Source organism: Rhea pennata, chromosome 1 (genome assembly GCF_028389875.1).
Source record: "Rhea pennata isolate bPtePen1 chromosome 1, bPtePen1.pri, whole genome shotgun sequence".
In the NCBI taxonomy this organism is placed as follows: Eukaryota; Metazoa; Chordata; class Aves; order Rheiformes; family Rheidae; genus Rhea; species Rhea pennata.
In genome coordinates, this window is record NC_084663.1 from 54,900,376 (window position 1) to 54,915,291 (window position 14,916).

Consider the following 14,916-nt stretch of genomic DNA (forward strand, 5'->3'; position numbering starts at 1 on the left):
GCGAGGTCTCGCACGGGTTATTCCCTGCCTCTCCGTCACCTTTTCTCAACGCGTTGTGAGTGCCGATGCCTCCGGTTTAAAAATCGGTGAGTTTTTCAGGTTTACCTTCCCAGTCCTTGCCACATCAGTAGGGGGGAAAAAAAGGCACCTTTTCAAAGGAAAAGCCGTCGCCGCAGCGCTCTGCTGGAAACCACCTCCTCGCCCCATCTAGGGCACAGAGCAGGGAAAGCAATTTTCTGGCGAGCCGCCATCCTCGGGGAGGCTGGTCCCCCCCCTCCGCTGCCGTCGAGCCCGGGCTGTCTAGACACAGCCCGAAGCAGAGCGCGCCGTCCCTCCGGACCCAGCGCTGCGCCCCGAGAGTTATGCGCAAAATTACATTTTTTTCGGCCCCCCACCTTATATACGTGCCAGGGGAACCCGTGAGGAACCCGGCGGCCGACGGAGCCCCAGAACGAGCTTCTTCTGCCTGGAGGGGCTGCTCTCACGGGTGGGAACCGCTTTGGGAAGCACGACGGCTGAGCGTACGGATAACCACGGCCACGGCCGCTGCGGCGCTGTGCTTCGGAGCCTACCTCTATCCATGCTTCCTTCCTCAGAGGAGGATCACAGCCCTGGCGTCTGGCAGGTTTTTCTAAACGCCGTCGCTGTCCAAAGCTAACAAAAGCCCCTTTCCCCCCACCCCAGGCCCATTTTTTCGTTACTGGATCATGCCATTAAGAGTTAAATTGCAAGTAAAACATTTTCCTTCACATATCCTGAATGTTAAAAATCCCTTCCCTGGGATGGGTGGCTATCGGAAAAATAAACCAGCCATTTATTTGGAATACACGTTTAAAGCTTCCCCTCCCCACCTAATTCAGTCACACTCGCAACTCCAATGATCTTTGCTGAGATAGTCTCGCCTACGATACAGCCTGGTTAGCGCTAAAATATGAATGTCACCTTTATGGATTGATTATAAAAAGCTCCCTTAGTCAGTGCTACGCTGCTGGATGCTAGGGGAGGCCACGAAGGAGAGCAAGCAGGCTGCCAGAAGCAAAGGGGAAGCAAAAGGAGAAGCCATCATGGAGGCTTGAATTACCCTTTAAGCATATATGCATAACCATCATTCCCAAACACCAAGTTTGTGGGATTTTTTTTTTTTTTTTTGATTGGAGTAGTGTCTGTTCAAAGACCTCATGCAAATGTCCTCATCCCCATCCTTCCTTCCTCCTTTGTGCATCTAACTTACGGTCTGCAGGAATGAATAGCTCAGCCAGTGCAAATGAAACACCAGTTCAGAGCCCCTGCATCAGCAGCGCCGTTTAATAAGACACGCTTTTGCAGCTCACACCCCCCTCCTCTGCACACCGAGAGCCGGCTCCCAGCTGACCTCAGCCCTCTCCAGCAAAGCCACAGCTCTTTCCCCCCTCAGCAAAATCACACATGCAACGCGGCCACTCTCGCTGCCAAAGGAGTTATTGTTTCAAAGCTTGGTGGGGAATAAATGAGACGGAGGAGGGAAGTGGCCCTTCATCCTTACACCTCGCCACCATCTAAAGAAAAAAATCAACGATAAAATAAAACGTAGCACATGGAGTTTAACGCTGGGCAAGCTCAGCGGCCGCTGCGTCCCCTTACCTCCTCAGCAATCCCTGGCTCCCTGGAGCTGTGATTTACAAAGCATCAGTGCCCAGGGGGGACGAAAGCTCCTCTGCTACCTTGCGAGGAGCAGCCGTCTTGCACGCAGCTGGGCTCTGGGGAGGGGGGGGTTCCTCGCGTGCGCGCTGGCTGCTGGCCGCCTCCTGATGGATCTGCGGTATCTGATGTGTGCACGATGTGCACCCTGCACACACACACACACACAGCCGCACGCCTTCCCCTGACGTCAGGGACAGGCCAGGGGGAGCGGGCAGGTGGGAGGGATTAGGCTGGTCATTTCTGCTCCAGGCTTAAAGGAGCAAGTCTGCGCGGGGGAACGGAGAGGGCTGGGGGGGCCGGCGGCATGGGTCTGCATCGCTCCCCACTCATGCAACGTGACGGGCGTGCGTGTGTGCTGCTGACACGGCCTGACATGACAGGGCAGACTGCAGGGAAGCCGTGATCGGCGGCGAAGGGGACAGGGCGACGGGGAGCACACCGCGCGCGAGGAGGCCAGGGCTGCTGTTTCATCCGCCCGCCTGGAGGAGGACCCTTGCGGGGTTGCTGTTGGGCTCTCCCTCGGTGTGGGTCCCTGGCAGCAGCGATGGGTCACATCTCTACCCCGGAGCCCCAAACCCCACCGGTGCCCCAGCTGTGCGAGCTGGCGCCTGGCCCCTGCCCTCTGCAGCCTCCAGCACACGGGGTGCTGCGGTCACCCGGTGGCTTGCAGATGTTATTAGGGTTACCCAGGTGTTATTAGGGGTCTCATTTCAAGTGGCAGAATAAACCCGGCCCCCAATGGCAGAAAGAGCTTTTCTTTCAGGTCTACCTTTTGCCAGTGGGACTACACGCGGGAGAGTCATCTCCGTGGGCAGAGGCTACATAATAAATCGGCCGGAGCTGTTCCCTCTGGGGGAGTACAGCACAACGTGAGCCTGAGGACAGGAATCAATAGTTCGCATGTCCACCAGGAATAGGGCGAGGAGTAATGGGGTTTAAACTGCAGGAGCAAGATTGATGCTAGACATTAGGAAACACTTTTGAACAGAGCAGACAGTTAATTACTCAAATAGATTGTCTGGGGAAGCTCCGGAGCCTCCAGCACCAGAGGTTTTTAAACAAGGTTGGGCAGGATTTAGGTGATATTGGTCTCACTTTGGAGCAGGAGGATGGGCTGCACCTGCACCTCACCATGCAGATCCCTGTAATCCTGGAATCAAATCTGCAGAAAGTCCAAATAACCATGTGGCAGCATCCACGTTGCAGAGAGCTGTCATGGGTGTCTTGTGAGAGAGGATGCTTGTGGTTTGGCTTTGGTTTCTCAGACATGACTGTCTGCTTGAGCCTATTTATTCTGTGTGGCTGAATATGATGGTATCGACTGGACCTGTTCCAGTGATGAGCCCCAGAGCCGCAATATGACATCTGAGTTGCAAAAGAAGCCACAGGCGTGTCACAGAGTCAGAGGCATGGGGAAGTCTCTGAGTTTACCCATAGCAGGTGTCAGGCTATGGCTGTCCCAGGCGCTTTGCAGAGGGACTGGATAGCAAAGCAGTTGTGTCTCTCCCATGGCTCCCTCCACTGCTGCTGAGGAGAGCTGACCCAGTCCACACTGCCACAAGGGCTCAGAAAATTTGTTTTCACAGAACTATTAAGTTGCTTTCAATAAATGCAATACAGAAAAAAAGCATGCGGACAGAAGAGCCTTGGCCTATGACAAGGCCATTAAAAACAAAGAAGCACTGAAAATTGAAATGTTTGTGGATTTTGGCATTGCCCATTACTCTCTGATTGTGCCTTTTCAAGAAGTTTTCAAGGACAAAACACAAACCCCATTCATCACCTGCACAGGCCACCAGGCACTTCTGCCCAGTTCACCCTTCAGACCCTTGCCAAAGGACGGGGAGGAGAAGCAGAGCGGGTTGAGAACTAGAGCAGGCTCTAGCCTGAATCCTCTTCTGATGAGCCATCCTCTCACGTGGGTATGGTATGTGTATGCCCTCTTCTTCCCTGGGCATTTCCTTATAGGCTAGATACTGCCTCAAACAGCTCTTCCATCTTATTCCCTTGGCTCATGCTCGGACGGCAGGACCCTATAAGCTGCTCTGTCATGCTAGGGTGTCCAAGAAACCCTAGAGAGATGCCAATGTATGAGGAACACCACCACTACAAGGCATACCAGCAAGGTGCCACAATGCAAGCAAATAGAATAATTTCTATAATACATCTAATATTTGTACACTGAATATCCAAAATACTTGTATTTCTCACTGTATTTTCATATAGCAGGGTTAGCTGTAAAGAACTTGCAGCCCAGCTGCATGTGTTAAATAATACGAACTGAACAGGAGATGAATACCAGAATCTGACTCTGCTGAGTAGTCACTAAAGGCTTTAAAAGGAAAAGGCACAGGGAACTCAAGAGTGTATTTGACTAGAAGGTCGTTCTAGGCATGCACTGCAGTGGAAAAGGCAGAGAGTCTAAAGCATGTAAAAATGATAAAAGGAGAAGAGCGGAAGCTTTGATCAAACAGAGAGTGGGAGTGAGGGTGCTGGAGATGCCTGTAGAGATGGAAGCAAAAGTAGGAGGGTGGAGGGCTTTCAGAGATACATAATTCTTTTGGAGTCAATCAAACAGAGGCCAAAGCAGTCTAGATGCAAATTACCACTCACCTCCCTCAATGCTCCCGAGTCATTTTTTCCGCCTAAACCATGGGGAAGTGGAGGCAGAGGAGATTTTAGGAGTTAATTTTCCTCCTGGTTTCTGAGCCTTTGGGAACTTCAGTTTGTGTTTTCAAGTTTTCCTCTACAATTGTGAGAATGAGAAATGTCTAGGATTGTCTTTAAGTAGCAGAAAGATCCTTGGGCAATCACTGGGTTCCAGCAACTGAGGCTTCAGAAAAACAACCAAGAACCACATTCCCAAATACTGGAAAAGCCATGTTGCTATTGAGACACCCTAGAGATTCTGTATAGTTATGTATGCAAACATCTGTACAGGCCCTTCTACGGATTTGTGGGTACTCATTGAATCAATACTATTGGGACACAGAGGAACCGCTAAGCAAGACAAGTTCACACAGTCTCCAACACCAGGATACCTTAGGTATAGTATTAAATACAAAATATTTCTGAGCTTCTATCAATAGCTGCGTAGAGACAACACTAATGTTTGCCAACGCAAAGTCTGACTTTGGTTAGCGTTTTTACATTAGAGATAGTGCTTGTGAGCAGGGCTGCTGGAAATACAGAACTCCTGCAGAGAGAAAGCCCAGGTAGCAGTAGTGCAACACCCATCACATGTCCAAAGGCCCAGGTACATCTCAGCTTGGGACCGGAGGGGTTACCTGCACAAGGTGAGAGTGGAAAGCATTCTTTACAGCCTACAGCATTACTGGCGGAGGCTGAGAAATTGCCAATTAGGCCAAACTCTGACAGCGTTCATAGCCTGGTGTCTTAAAGCAATGAAGCTCATATGATCATGCCGTCTGCCAGCTTTCTCCTCACATATTTCAGTTCAGTTTCCCTGAGGGTACTATCAAAGATACTAATCCCTGCAAGTTTCACCAAAATATGTAGCTGCATAGAGAAGAGGGATCCTGATAGTGTCCTTGTCGAGAAACACACTGCAGAGTTCAGCCTTATTAGCCATCAGAGAGATGATGAAGGGGACAGAAATTCTGCATCCCCCAACCCTATAAAAGTTTACTTGGTATCTACACTTTATGAGACACCAAAAAACTAAGCATAAGACACAAGTCAGTAGAAAACTAGATCCAGCAGACCTTCTAGTCTCACAACCATTTTTTCAGGGCTGAGGATTGAGCTGAAATGAGATGCATTTGTTTATAGTGGGCACTCAGCAGATCCTGATGAGGCATGGTTATTTGGCAGTGTGAGAAAGATTAGCTCAAAGGTGGGCTAGAAATGGAAGTGTGATGCATCCAAATTTCCTTCTCTCAAACTGTCATGCTCCCCCAGGTATTCAGCCTGCTATTCCCCTCTATGTCCGTCCCTGTTTAACTCTTTAAGTCAAAAAGCAGTCAGAGCGATCAATTTTCTAATATCAGCATAGTATCAACTTCTACCTCCTTTGCGGGTATCAAACCACTTTCTTCCTCTGCCACCAGAAGAGGAACATGGTCAGAAACTTTTCTCTCTTCTGAAGAAGTACCTACAGACATCCACAAACCACACCCCACTCTACTCAAACTCCAAGGTCAAACCTTGTGTTGACAGACTTGTGTGGGGTCAGGAGAGAACAGCAAGGGATGTGGCACGAGTGCCAGCAAAGCTGTGCTGCACTGAGATTTGAGCAGCAGCGACTGTAGAGCAAGAGAAAGGAGCCTTTGTAAGGCTTTCTGGAACTAGGACAAGAAGAGGAAGAAATGCTGCAGATTTGGGTTGAGGTGTTCTGATCGAGTGGTGCCTGCTGCACTTAAGAGCTCGGAACGGAGAAAGTACAAGATGGTCCAAGACAAATGCTGTTGTTCTCAGATGACAGAGGAAAATTTGTTCCTGCACTCCCCACCCCCCATTGTATACAAACAAGCCAAACACAGGCACACTAGCCATGCTTATTTAGAAAAGCCTACAGATCCTGGTGAAACAAGAGTAATTGTGAAGAGAGATCAGAAACTCTTTGACCAAGACAGGTGTCTTGTTAATAAGGCCCAACCGTGACATTTGCAACCTCATTTTCCCTTTCCTGCTCCAAAACTGCTCAACATTTAATGATTTCCTATCTAAAACACTCATTACTGTCCTAGTACATGCTACTGGGGGGTGAAGGGAATGACATACTTAGTGTTTGCATCAAAGCCATTGTGCTGACAGTGCAGTTTTGACTGTCATCCGCTAAGATGTTTGGTTTTCCTTGAGACTCCGTTTTTAAACACACTTCAAACAATCTCCTTTCATTTTTCACAGCAATTTTCAGATACTAGCACATCTCCTTGTTTTCAACAGTCCCTCATGCTGCTTAGCTTGCTGCAAAAACACACCGAAGGCTGTAAAACCATACAGCAGGGACTTTTTTTAATTAACATTCAGATTCTCAGCTGGAATAAATTATTCCAGCTCTATGTGATGCCGATTTATACCTGATAACACTCTTGACCTAAGCTTCAGGCAGCTACCATTGGAAAAAAATACCTTCCAAACGTAAGCAGGATATAAATCCACCTAGTTTTGCTGTATAGGTTTGTAACAGCTTGAAGTATCAGCTCTAAGATGCAAATTTTGATCTCTGCTGCCGTGTTGTTACTGAAGCTTATGAAAATGATAAATGGAACTGTAACATTGGTAACTGTAATTGTGGATTATTTTAGAAGAAATAATAACTAATTTACTTGAATGATCACCAAGGACTGATATGGAATACTAGGGGTGGGGAAAAGGCAGGTATTCACAAAGCGGTCCTGTGTCGGATGGATGGGCTGTTGCTGAAGATCCTTCCAGGTTTCAGATCGCTTCCGCCCCCAGCCTTAGCGGGAAGGAGAAAAGGGAAGTATTGCTCCTCCTGCCGCACTATGAAAAGCCTCCAGCTGTGCGTGGCTTGCATTATGGGCATTAAAAATGTACAACAGCACTTGAAGTACCAACCTCTTAGCAGTATGTTCTTTAAAATTACTGGACTGATCCTCCTAACTGCTACAGCACAGAAATGCATCAGTTGAAAGCACTGGGGCATATAAAACATTTTAAGCAGTGTAAGTAAATCAAATACAAAAGATATCACACAAAGAGGTGTATCTTCACACTTTATTGACCAAAAGTGCACACCCCTGGAAGCCCAGCCCCCAGGATGCAGCCAGAACAGGCGCCTGCAGACACCTGCAACTGCCCAGCCAAGGGCAGGCGGGGACACCTGTTTCAGGAACCAGGTGAGGGCAGTAATTCAAGGAAACTCCACGTCTCCAACGACAGGCTCCCTCCTTCCAGGGAGGGCACAGGCAGAGATGCAGCTACGCCAGCCATGGTGCCACATGCTCCCTACAATCACCCAGTCTGGTCCGGGCAGGACCGGCCAAGCTGCGGCAGGAGCCCGCTATTTATAAAATGGAATTACAAAAGGCACAGTGCCCTCCCAGCGCCGCCTCCCGCCCCCCAGCCCCCTGTTCGCCCCGAGCTGGGCACTCCGCGGGGCCGCGAGCCGCTAACGGCCCGTAACGGCCGACTACAGCACGTAACCGCCGGCCGCGCGCCGCAGCCCCGCCCCGCGCCGAGGCGGGACAAAATGGCGCCCGCGCCGGGGCGGGGCTCGCGCCGCGCGGCGCCGCGCCGGGGGCGGTTCCCCCCGCCCCGTGGGGGGCGATTGGCTGAGGCGCCGGAAGCCGCGGGGGGCTGCGGGAGAGCGTGGCCGTGCTCGCGCGGGCCAGGTGGGTGAGCGGGGGGGGGGGGTCGCGGGCGGCGAGGCGCTGAGATCGCCCCTGCTCTGCCCTGGGGAGCGCCGCCGCCGCCGCCCTCCGCGTGGCGCAGCCGGCGGAGGGGAGCTGCTGCTCTCCGCGCCGGCGTTGGGTGAGGGAGAGGGCCGCCGAGCGCGGCGGGGACCGCCTCGGGAACGGCCGGAGGAAGCCCGGGGTGGGGCGCGAGCCGCGCCCCAACGGCCGCTCTGTGGCCGCCTCTGCGCGCCGGGGTAGGGGGGGTGCGGCGCGGCTTCGCCTCCGGAGCCGCCTGCCCCCCATCACCTCCCCGCCCTGCTGCGCCTCTCTGGGCCCCGGCCCCGCGCTGCCAGGAGCCCCCTGGCAGCCGGGATTTAGCCGGGGGCCGCCCCCGGCCGGAGGGCGGTGATTTCCCAGCTGTCAGGGTGTCTTAGGTGCCTTTACGTGTTTCCACTCCTGAGGAGGCGGCTGTATTCTGTCTCCTTCCCCAGAGGTCCTCCCAGGCATCATGTTTGTCCTCGTAGAGATGACCGACACTGTAAGAATTCCTCCCTGGCAGTTTGAAAGGAAACTGAATGAATCCATTGCTGAAGAACTAAACAAAAAATTGGCCAACAAGGTAAAACGTGGATCACTTAAAGGGTGATGCAGGCTTCATAGCGTTCCTCTCTTGAGTGCTTCTTCCTTTACTCGTTCCTGATGAGAAATGCCTGTGGAGTATCAGAATAGTTTAGATATGAGGGCCATCCCAGAGACTGAAGTATCAGAGACTATAAGCAGAGCCAGCTATATATCATCTTGAGAGTCTTGTTTTGTTTTGTTTTCCCCTAATAGTTAATATTGGAATGGGCAGGTGTTGAGATGGCAGATGGGGTAGAGAAGCACTAAAGAGAAATGAGAGTAACTGCTATTTTGTGTAGAGTAACAACCTGAAATGCAGTCTGAAAAATGAATGCAGACTAATCTGTCCAAGGAGAAATTAAAAAAAAAAAAAAAAAAAAAGACGAGATAAATGTGTGAGAGAACTGGAGGTGTTAATATCTGACTGGCTCTGTGCTAAGCATATGAAATACAGTATGGGAACAAGAAGATGACCTTTGATTTAGGATATAAAAAAGCATTATGTCATAGGCCAGGAGGTCACGGTTTCTCTGTGCAGCCCCTGGGACTGTGATTAACATAGAGCTTTCAGTGTGCGACAGGTGCAAAACTCGGAATGTAGCTAGTGAGCGTGAAGGGAGCTCACAAGAACGACTAGAAGTGATCTATGGTTGTGGACAGCAAATTATACAGAGAGGATATGGAAAACAAAACTGTCATCCACTGATGACTGGTAGGTGCCTCACGGCTTAGGAAGTTTGAAGCTATCTCAGAAGTGGCAAAGCAAGAGTTTTCTTTGTCTGTGCCCATAGCTCTTCTAGTTTAAGACAAAGGCAAGTCTTAGAGGCTTCTGAGAATGTATCTTTTGTAAGAAATATATTTGTCCTTTAGACTAGCTATGAGGTTAGTGAGTGATGTCTGCCCTTTCCTGTGGGCAAGTGTTTGCCATCTTGGCCAGTCATGTTATTTTGTCACTGACAATCACCCCAGGAGTTTCTGTATGTAGCAGTGCTCTTACTAGTGCCAGTAAAACACATCTTCCCATAGTGCTTGAAAGAAAGAGAGGTTTTAAGTTCCTCTAAGCAGTTAGAAGTGAGGCTGGGGCTGTTTAAGGAGAGTACCAAAACATGCCCCTCCCATCTTGCCACTCTTCCATTACCTTCCTTTAAAAGTGTGTGCAGAATATAAGTTTGAAAAGAGGTGACTTGGTGGATTACTTGATTTATAGGGGTTTTTTTAATTGTTTTTTTTCTTTGAGCAGGTTGTATACAATGTCGGTCTCTGCATCTGTCTGTATGATATTACAAAACTGGAGGATTCCTACATATTCCCTGGAGATGGCGCATCACATACCAAAGGTTTATTTTTACCCTCAGTTGTATGGTTTTGCAGAATGTTAGTGATCTAGAAATGTAAACTAAGTTCAATTGTTATGTAAATTAAATTTAAAGAAATTTAGTGAAGTTCACGGTCTTAACTCTGTCCTTTTAGGAGGCTGGGAGGAATATGGCAGGAGTCTTTCCTTTGCTTTTTTGGGGGCAAATGCAGCTTTAAACAGCTGGTCCTGTCTGCCTTCACCAGCAGTCCATCTCTTTTTTTCCAGTTAGCAGCATAGTTGCTGGATTAGGATGGGGAATAACTGAATTTAAAATGATTGGAAATCTGCAAATAGAAAATAATCTATATAAACTGTCTTGTTTGTCCAGTATTTTTTTCTTTTGAAGCTTATTTTCTCTATCCAGAAAGATGAAACATGTTTCTAAATATAACCTTCACACAACATTTGATGCTGTTTTCCTAACTGGGAAATTTGCTACTTTTTTGAGAGTTAGGCAGATCTGGTTCAGCATACATTTTATGATTGTGGACTTTTTGATTCTTTTTTCATTTGTTTAGAAAATAGCGATGATTAACTTCTTTAGTTTTGACTTTTGTCAAAACTATCTGAATGAAAACTAGAAGTAAACGCAGAAGAGCTTTTTTTCTTTTTTGTTAAAATACATTCCTTTATTATTTGATTGAGATTTTCATAAGTATTTTGCATTTATAAGAAAACTATACGATTTTAAAACATTTTTATTTAAGCTGAATGAAAAATCTAGTTATGTTAAAGTAACTTTTTTTGATAATATTGGATATCTAATATTTTAATGGATGAAAATACAGCATTGCTGTTAAAAGATAAAAGGAGTAGAGGTGTTATGGGAAAATATAATTTCAACTGATGTTTTGGCCTCCAAGCATTGTGTAAGGTCACTTATATTATAACTGAAGTAAAGGCCCTGCTCCACCTTCTTCGTTTTAAGAGGTTTTATTCTGTGAATTTCAACTAGTTGCAAGTTTGAAGAGCAGAGGAAAGGAAGCTGCAGATCAACTGCTGCCATAATTCTTGCAAAACACAGTTAGGTATTGGAACTCTTATTCCTGTTTTCCTGATCTAATCAGTGTTCCCTGTAAGGAAGAGGTAAAGGTTGCTGGGTGCAGCAGTTTAGAGAGCATATAGGATGTGGGATTTTGTTTTAGTGGCTGCCACCCTGTGGAAAAGGTATGGTTTACTCTTGTGGACATAATGCTAATGATTCATTTTCTTTTAAGTGCATTTCCGGTACGTGGTCTTCCATCCCTTCCTGGATGAGATTCTGATTGGAGAGATTAAAAGCTGCAGTCAGGATGGAGTTCATGGTAAACTGGAACTTCTGACATTGAGGGCACTAGAGCTGCAGAGCATTTGGGTTTACTGGGCAACTGTGATTTCAGGTTGCATAATGCTGTATGTAGGCTGGTTAAAGGCTACTACTGGCCTCTAGTGCTGCCATGATCTAAAAATAATTGGTAGTTTGAGCCTGGCAGCTTCTCATGCACTTGGTTTTGTCTGCACATCTTACCCCCCTGCCCCTTCCTCTTGTCATTCATGTGTGCCCAAGAAGAACAAGCAGATAAACCCAACTGGAGCATAGACTGGATTGGATTTATTTTCTCATGTCAGTTAAAAGAACTTGTTTGTTTAAAATGGCAGTATTGGTTCATGCTGGTCTGAAATATATTCACCATAGTTCTGTGAAAATCCATAATCATTTGCAGTATCTGAGAAGATGGTAGGAAAACTTCCCTCCTAGCACAAAGTGCTGTCAGATCCATGAAATACATAGTCAGTAAACTGCCTTCCTTTTTTGAAGGAGTTTTCCATGCAAACAAGCTCCTCTGCTCAGCTGTTAAGATTAGAACAATGAGATTATAGTGTGTGCCTTTCTTACTGAATTTGGGCAGGTCTGCTATCTGAAATATTCAACATTGTGAAAACTCAGAATCTCAGGGGGAGGGTTTTGTTCTAACTTTATATTGGTCTTTATTTAACGTGTTACATCTGTGATTTCTAAGCTCTTTTCTGTCAGACCTCTTTAGTATCTGACTCATTTCTTGGAAGACTTCAACTGCCAATCCCACTCCAAACAGCCTTTTCCTTTCCCAGTGAGCATGAAGACTGTGCTCTCTGTTGCTTTATGTACTGTCAGCCGGTGATTGCTTTCCTGCCAACTGAAATTGAACATTGTGGCTTAAGGAATAATTCCTGCATAATCTCAGGTGCCCTTTCTGAGAGAGGAAGGATAACGAATCTAGAAGTTGTATATTAGGAATTGCTGTGATACATAGGTTGTGAAGAAGCATTGCAGTCTTTATCAAATTCTTTCCTCCACAGTTTCTCTTGGATTCTTTGATGATATTGTCATCCCTCCAGAATCCCTGCAGCAGCCAGCTAAGTTGTATCCTTTGACCACCTCTGATAACTTTACTACTTCATTTCAAAAGGTGATGCAGTGGTGTCCTAACAGGCATTCTCTACTGTAATAATGAAGATGCTCAGTGGCAGAATCTAAGCTGCTATGTCAGGCAAGTCCCACAGACTGTTATCACAGCTAGACAGGCTTCACACTTGCTCGGTTTTGTAGGATCGTTGTGCCAGCTAATGGAAATGAATAGCAGTGGTCTTCAAACAACTGCTTTGTAATCCCTGCCTCTAGTCTTGACTGCCGCTGAAAAGAGAATGCAGTTTTTCCCACATCATGTAATGTCTAGATACTTGGTGTGTCTAATGCACTTACTTGCAGTACGTGATGTCTTGCTCTTACACTTGAGGGTGGTTTTTGGTTAGTTTGTTTTTGTGGGAGAAGGTTTGTACTGCCTATCAGCATATACTTTGGAGCAGGAAAATCGAAGATAAGATTTGGGTCCTGGAATGTGCAGATGATGACCAAGGCCAGGGCACTGCAGTTAGAGAAGTAACTGAAAAGATTTTTAAGTTGAGAGTCTATTCTCCAAAGAAAATGATCTGTCAAGTAGAATGCTAATTACTTAACATGCTGTGTGTTTCTATCCTTAACCCTTGGCCTGCCCAGCGATGAAGCAGAGCAGGTGTGGGTGTGGGAATATGAAACAGAAGAAGGGGCTCACGACCTTTACATGGACATTGGGGAAGAGATTCGCTTCCGTGTCATGGATGAAACGTTTATTGATACCTCACCTACAGGGCCAAGCTCAGCAGAGGCTTCCACTTCAAATGCCACAGAAGAAGTCCAGAAGAAAGAGGCACCCTACACCCTTGTGGTAACTATGTGCATAATTCACATAGCCCTGTAAACATTGTGGCTTATTCTATGTCTAAAATAACATCCCTTTCGCAAGCAACTGATTGATTTAAGTTGACCACGGAACAATGAAAGTCACAGAGTGAAAGGAGTGGAAGGCAAGAGAAATGAGATGTGTGTGAGAGAGTGTTCTTGTGGTCAGTTTGTATTTGCTGCGTGTTTTCTTTGTAACAAATTGTAGTTGTTGGTGGAGTTCAAACCTGGGAGGCTGACTTAAAACAGACTTTAGATGTAGGGTCTGCAGATAGAAATGAGCATACAAGGAACACAGAGCTATAAGAACCGCATCAAGGCTCACACAGCAGCTAAACAGTCTTTCCCCTGCAGTGTTTTGGCATAAGAACTAGCTGAGTAAAATACAACAGAAAAATGGGAGTGAAAAATGGAAGCTCCATTTTTTCACAATGAGAGTATGTTGGGCAGTGAACAAAGTCGGGAAATGGAATGCGTAAGTAAGTGCTTGATTTTCAAGTGGTGAATTTTAGGTGTCATGTTGTCAAGGATTAAAGAAGTCTGGACTAGCACTGGGTAGGCTCTGACAGGGAAAAAAAAAAAAGGTAAATACCTTATCAGTAACCCAGGGAAGTTTGTATCTTTAGGCATTTACTCCTATGTTCTCTTTGCGGTTTAAAATCACATGCTCTCTTTCTTTCTGTGAACAGGGATCAATCAGCGAACCAGGCTTGGGCCTCCTATCCTGGTGGACAAACAGTTAGCTGCAATCAGAAGCTGCTCTGCAGGAAGTCTCTTTGGTGGATGTTTTGGGGATTAAAGGATCCTGCTGGTGCTCACTGATCCCTTGAAGCTGAATGAGAAATTAGACCTGCCACTTTCTGTTTCCCCTTCAGCTTCCAACCTGCTAGATGAAGGCAATCACTTTCAAGAAATGTCTTTACTGAGCTGTAGAAGTGAAAGTACAGGCACAAAGTCTTGAGCCCAGAAGCAACAAATTCAGCTGGAGCTTTGGTCTCCTGCACTGGAGGCAGAACTAGGGAGGTCCTTGGGAAACTGACAGTGAATGAAAGCAGGAGAGAATGCCTGTCTAGAAGTATTGCTTCCTTGGATTGAAAGCTTGGTCTCAGAGGTGTAGAAGTATGTGCCTGCCCTTCTTCTGACAAGAATCAGAGCAGGATCTTGCATTGCAAAGTACTGGCAGAAGAAACAGCAAAATCCGAGTGGTAAGAAAGAGGTGTAGTCCTCCCACAACTTGGGAAGTGCTGCTGCTGGAAGGGCAAGGAAGCTGGTGATAATGTTCTCCTGAGAATGGGACCTTAATCCTTGGATGAAGACAACCCAAGAAAACTGAAATGAGAGTAGTTTACCCAAAAATAACTTAGGTGCTGTGAAGATGACTACTGTGGAAAGCTATTAGCTGCTTATTGTGGTGAATGGAAATACTTTATTAGGTGGGTTCTATTTATGCCAAATGAGCTAAACTTCACGGGGGGTTGACTGAAAGTATGTAATTACGAACTGAAACAAACCACTGTCTTTGGGTAAGTTGAATACTTGTTTGTTTGGGTGTGTTAATACCAGGAAAAAGAATAAATAGTGGGAAAAAAACAAGCCACCACACAGCCTGCCTTCCGGTATGTATTGTGGAGAAACTCTAAGCTTCCTGCCTAGCAGGAAGAAAAAAGTTGTCTCCTGCAGTTTAGCTACTTGTATTT

General features: G+C 46.9%; 1 protein-coding gene across 1 annotated transcript; it reads left to right on the forward strand.

Moving 5' to 3' along the window:
• The first annotated feature begins 7,915 nt into the window (after window positions 1-7,915).
• POLR3H (RNA polymerase III subunit H) lies at window positions 7,916-14,821 on the forward strand. Its single transcript, XM_062568821.1, has 7 exons — window positions 7,916-8,000; window positions 8,495-8,622; window positions 9,865-9,961; window positions 11,199-11,285; window positions 12,301-12,364; window positions 12,998-13,205; window positions 13,909-14,821. The coding sequence occupies exons 2-7, from the start codon at window positions 8,512-8,514 to the stop codon at window positions 13,960-13,962; spliced, it is 621 nt and encodes a 206-aa protein (XP_062424805.1). The 5' UTR covers window positions 7,916-8,000; window positions 8,495-8,511; the 3' UTR covers window positions 13,963-14,821.
• The last annotated feature ends 95 nt before the right edge of the window (window positions 14,822-14,916 follow it).

Coding starts and splice junctions, on each gene's coding strand:
- POLR3H (XM_062568821.1), top strand. CDS start 8,512: ATGTTTGTCCTCGTAGAGATGACCGACACTGTAAGAATTCCTCCCTGG. Junction 8,623..9,864: donor ACAAAAAATTGGCCAACAAG/GTAAAACGTGGA, acceptor TTCTTTGAGCAG/GTTGTATACAATGTCGGTCT. Junction 12,365..12,997: donor CTGCAGCAGCCAGCTAAGTT/GTATCCTTTGAC, acceptor TGGCCTGCCCAG/CGATGAAGCAGAGCAGGTGT.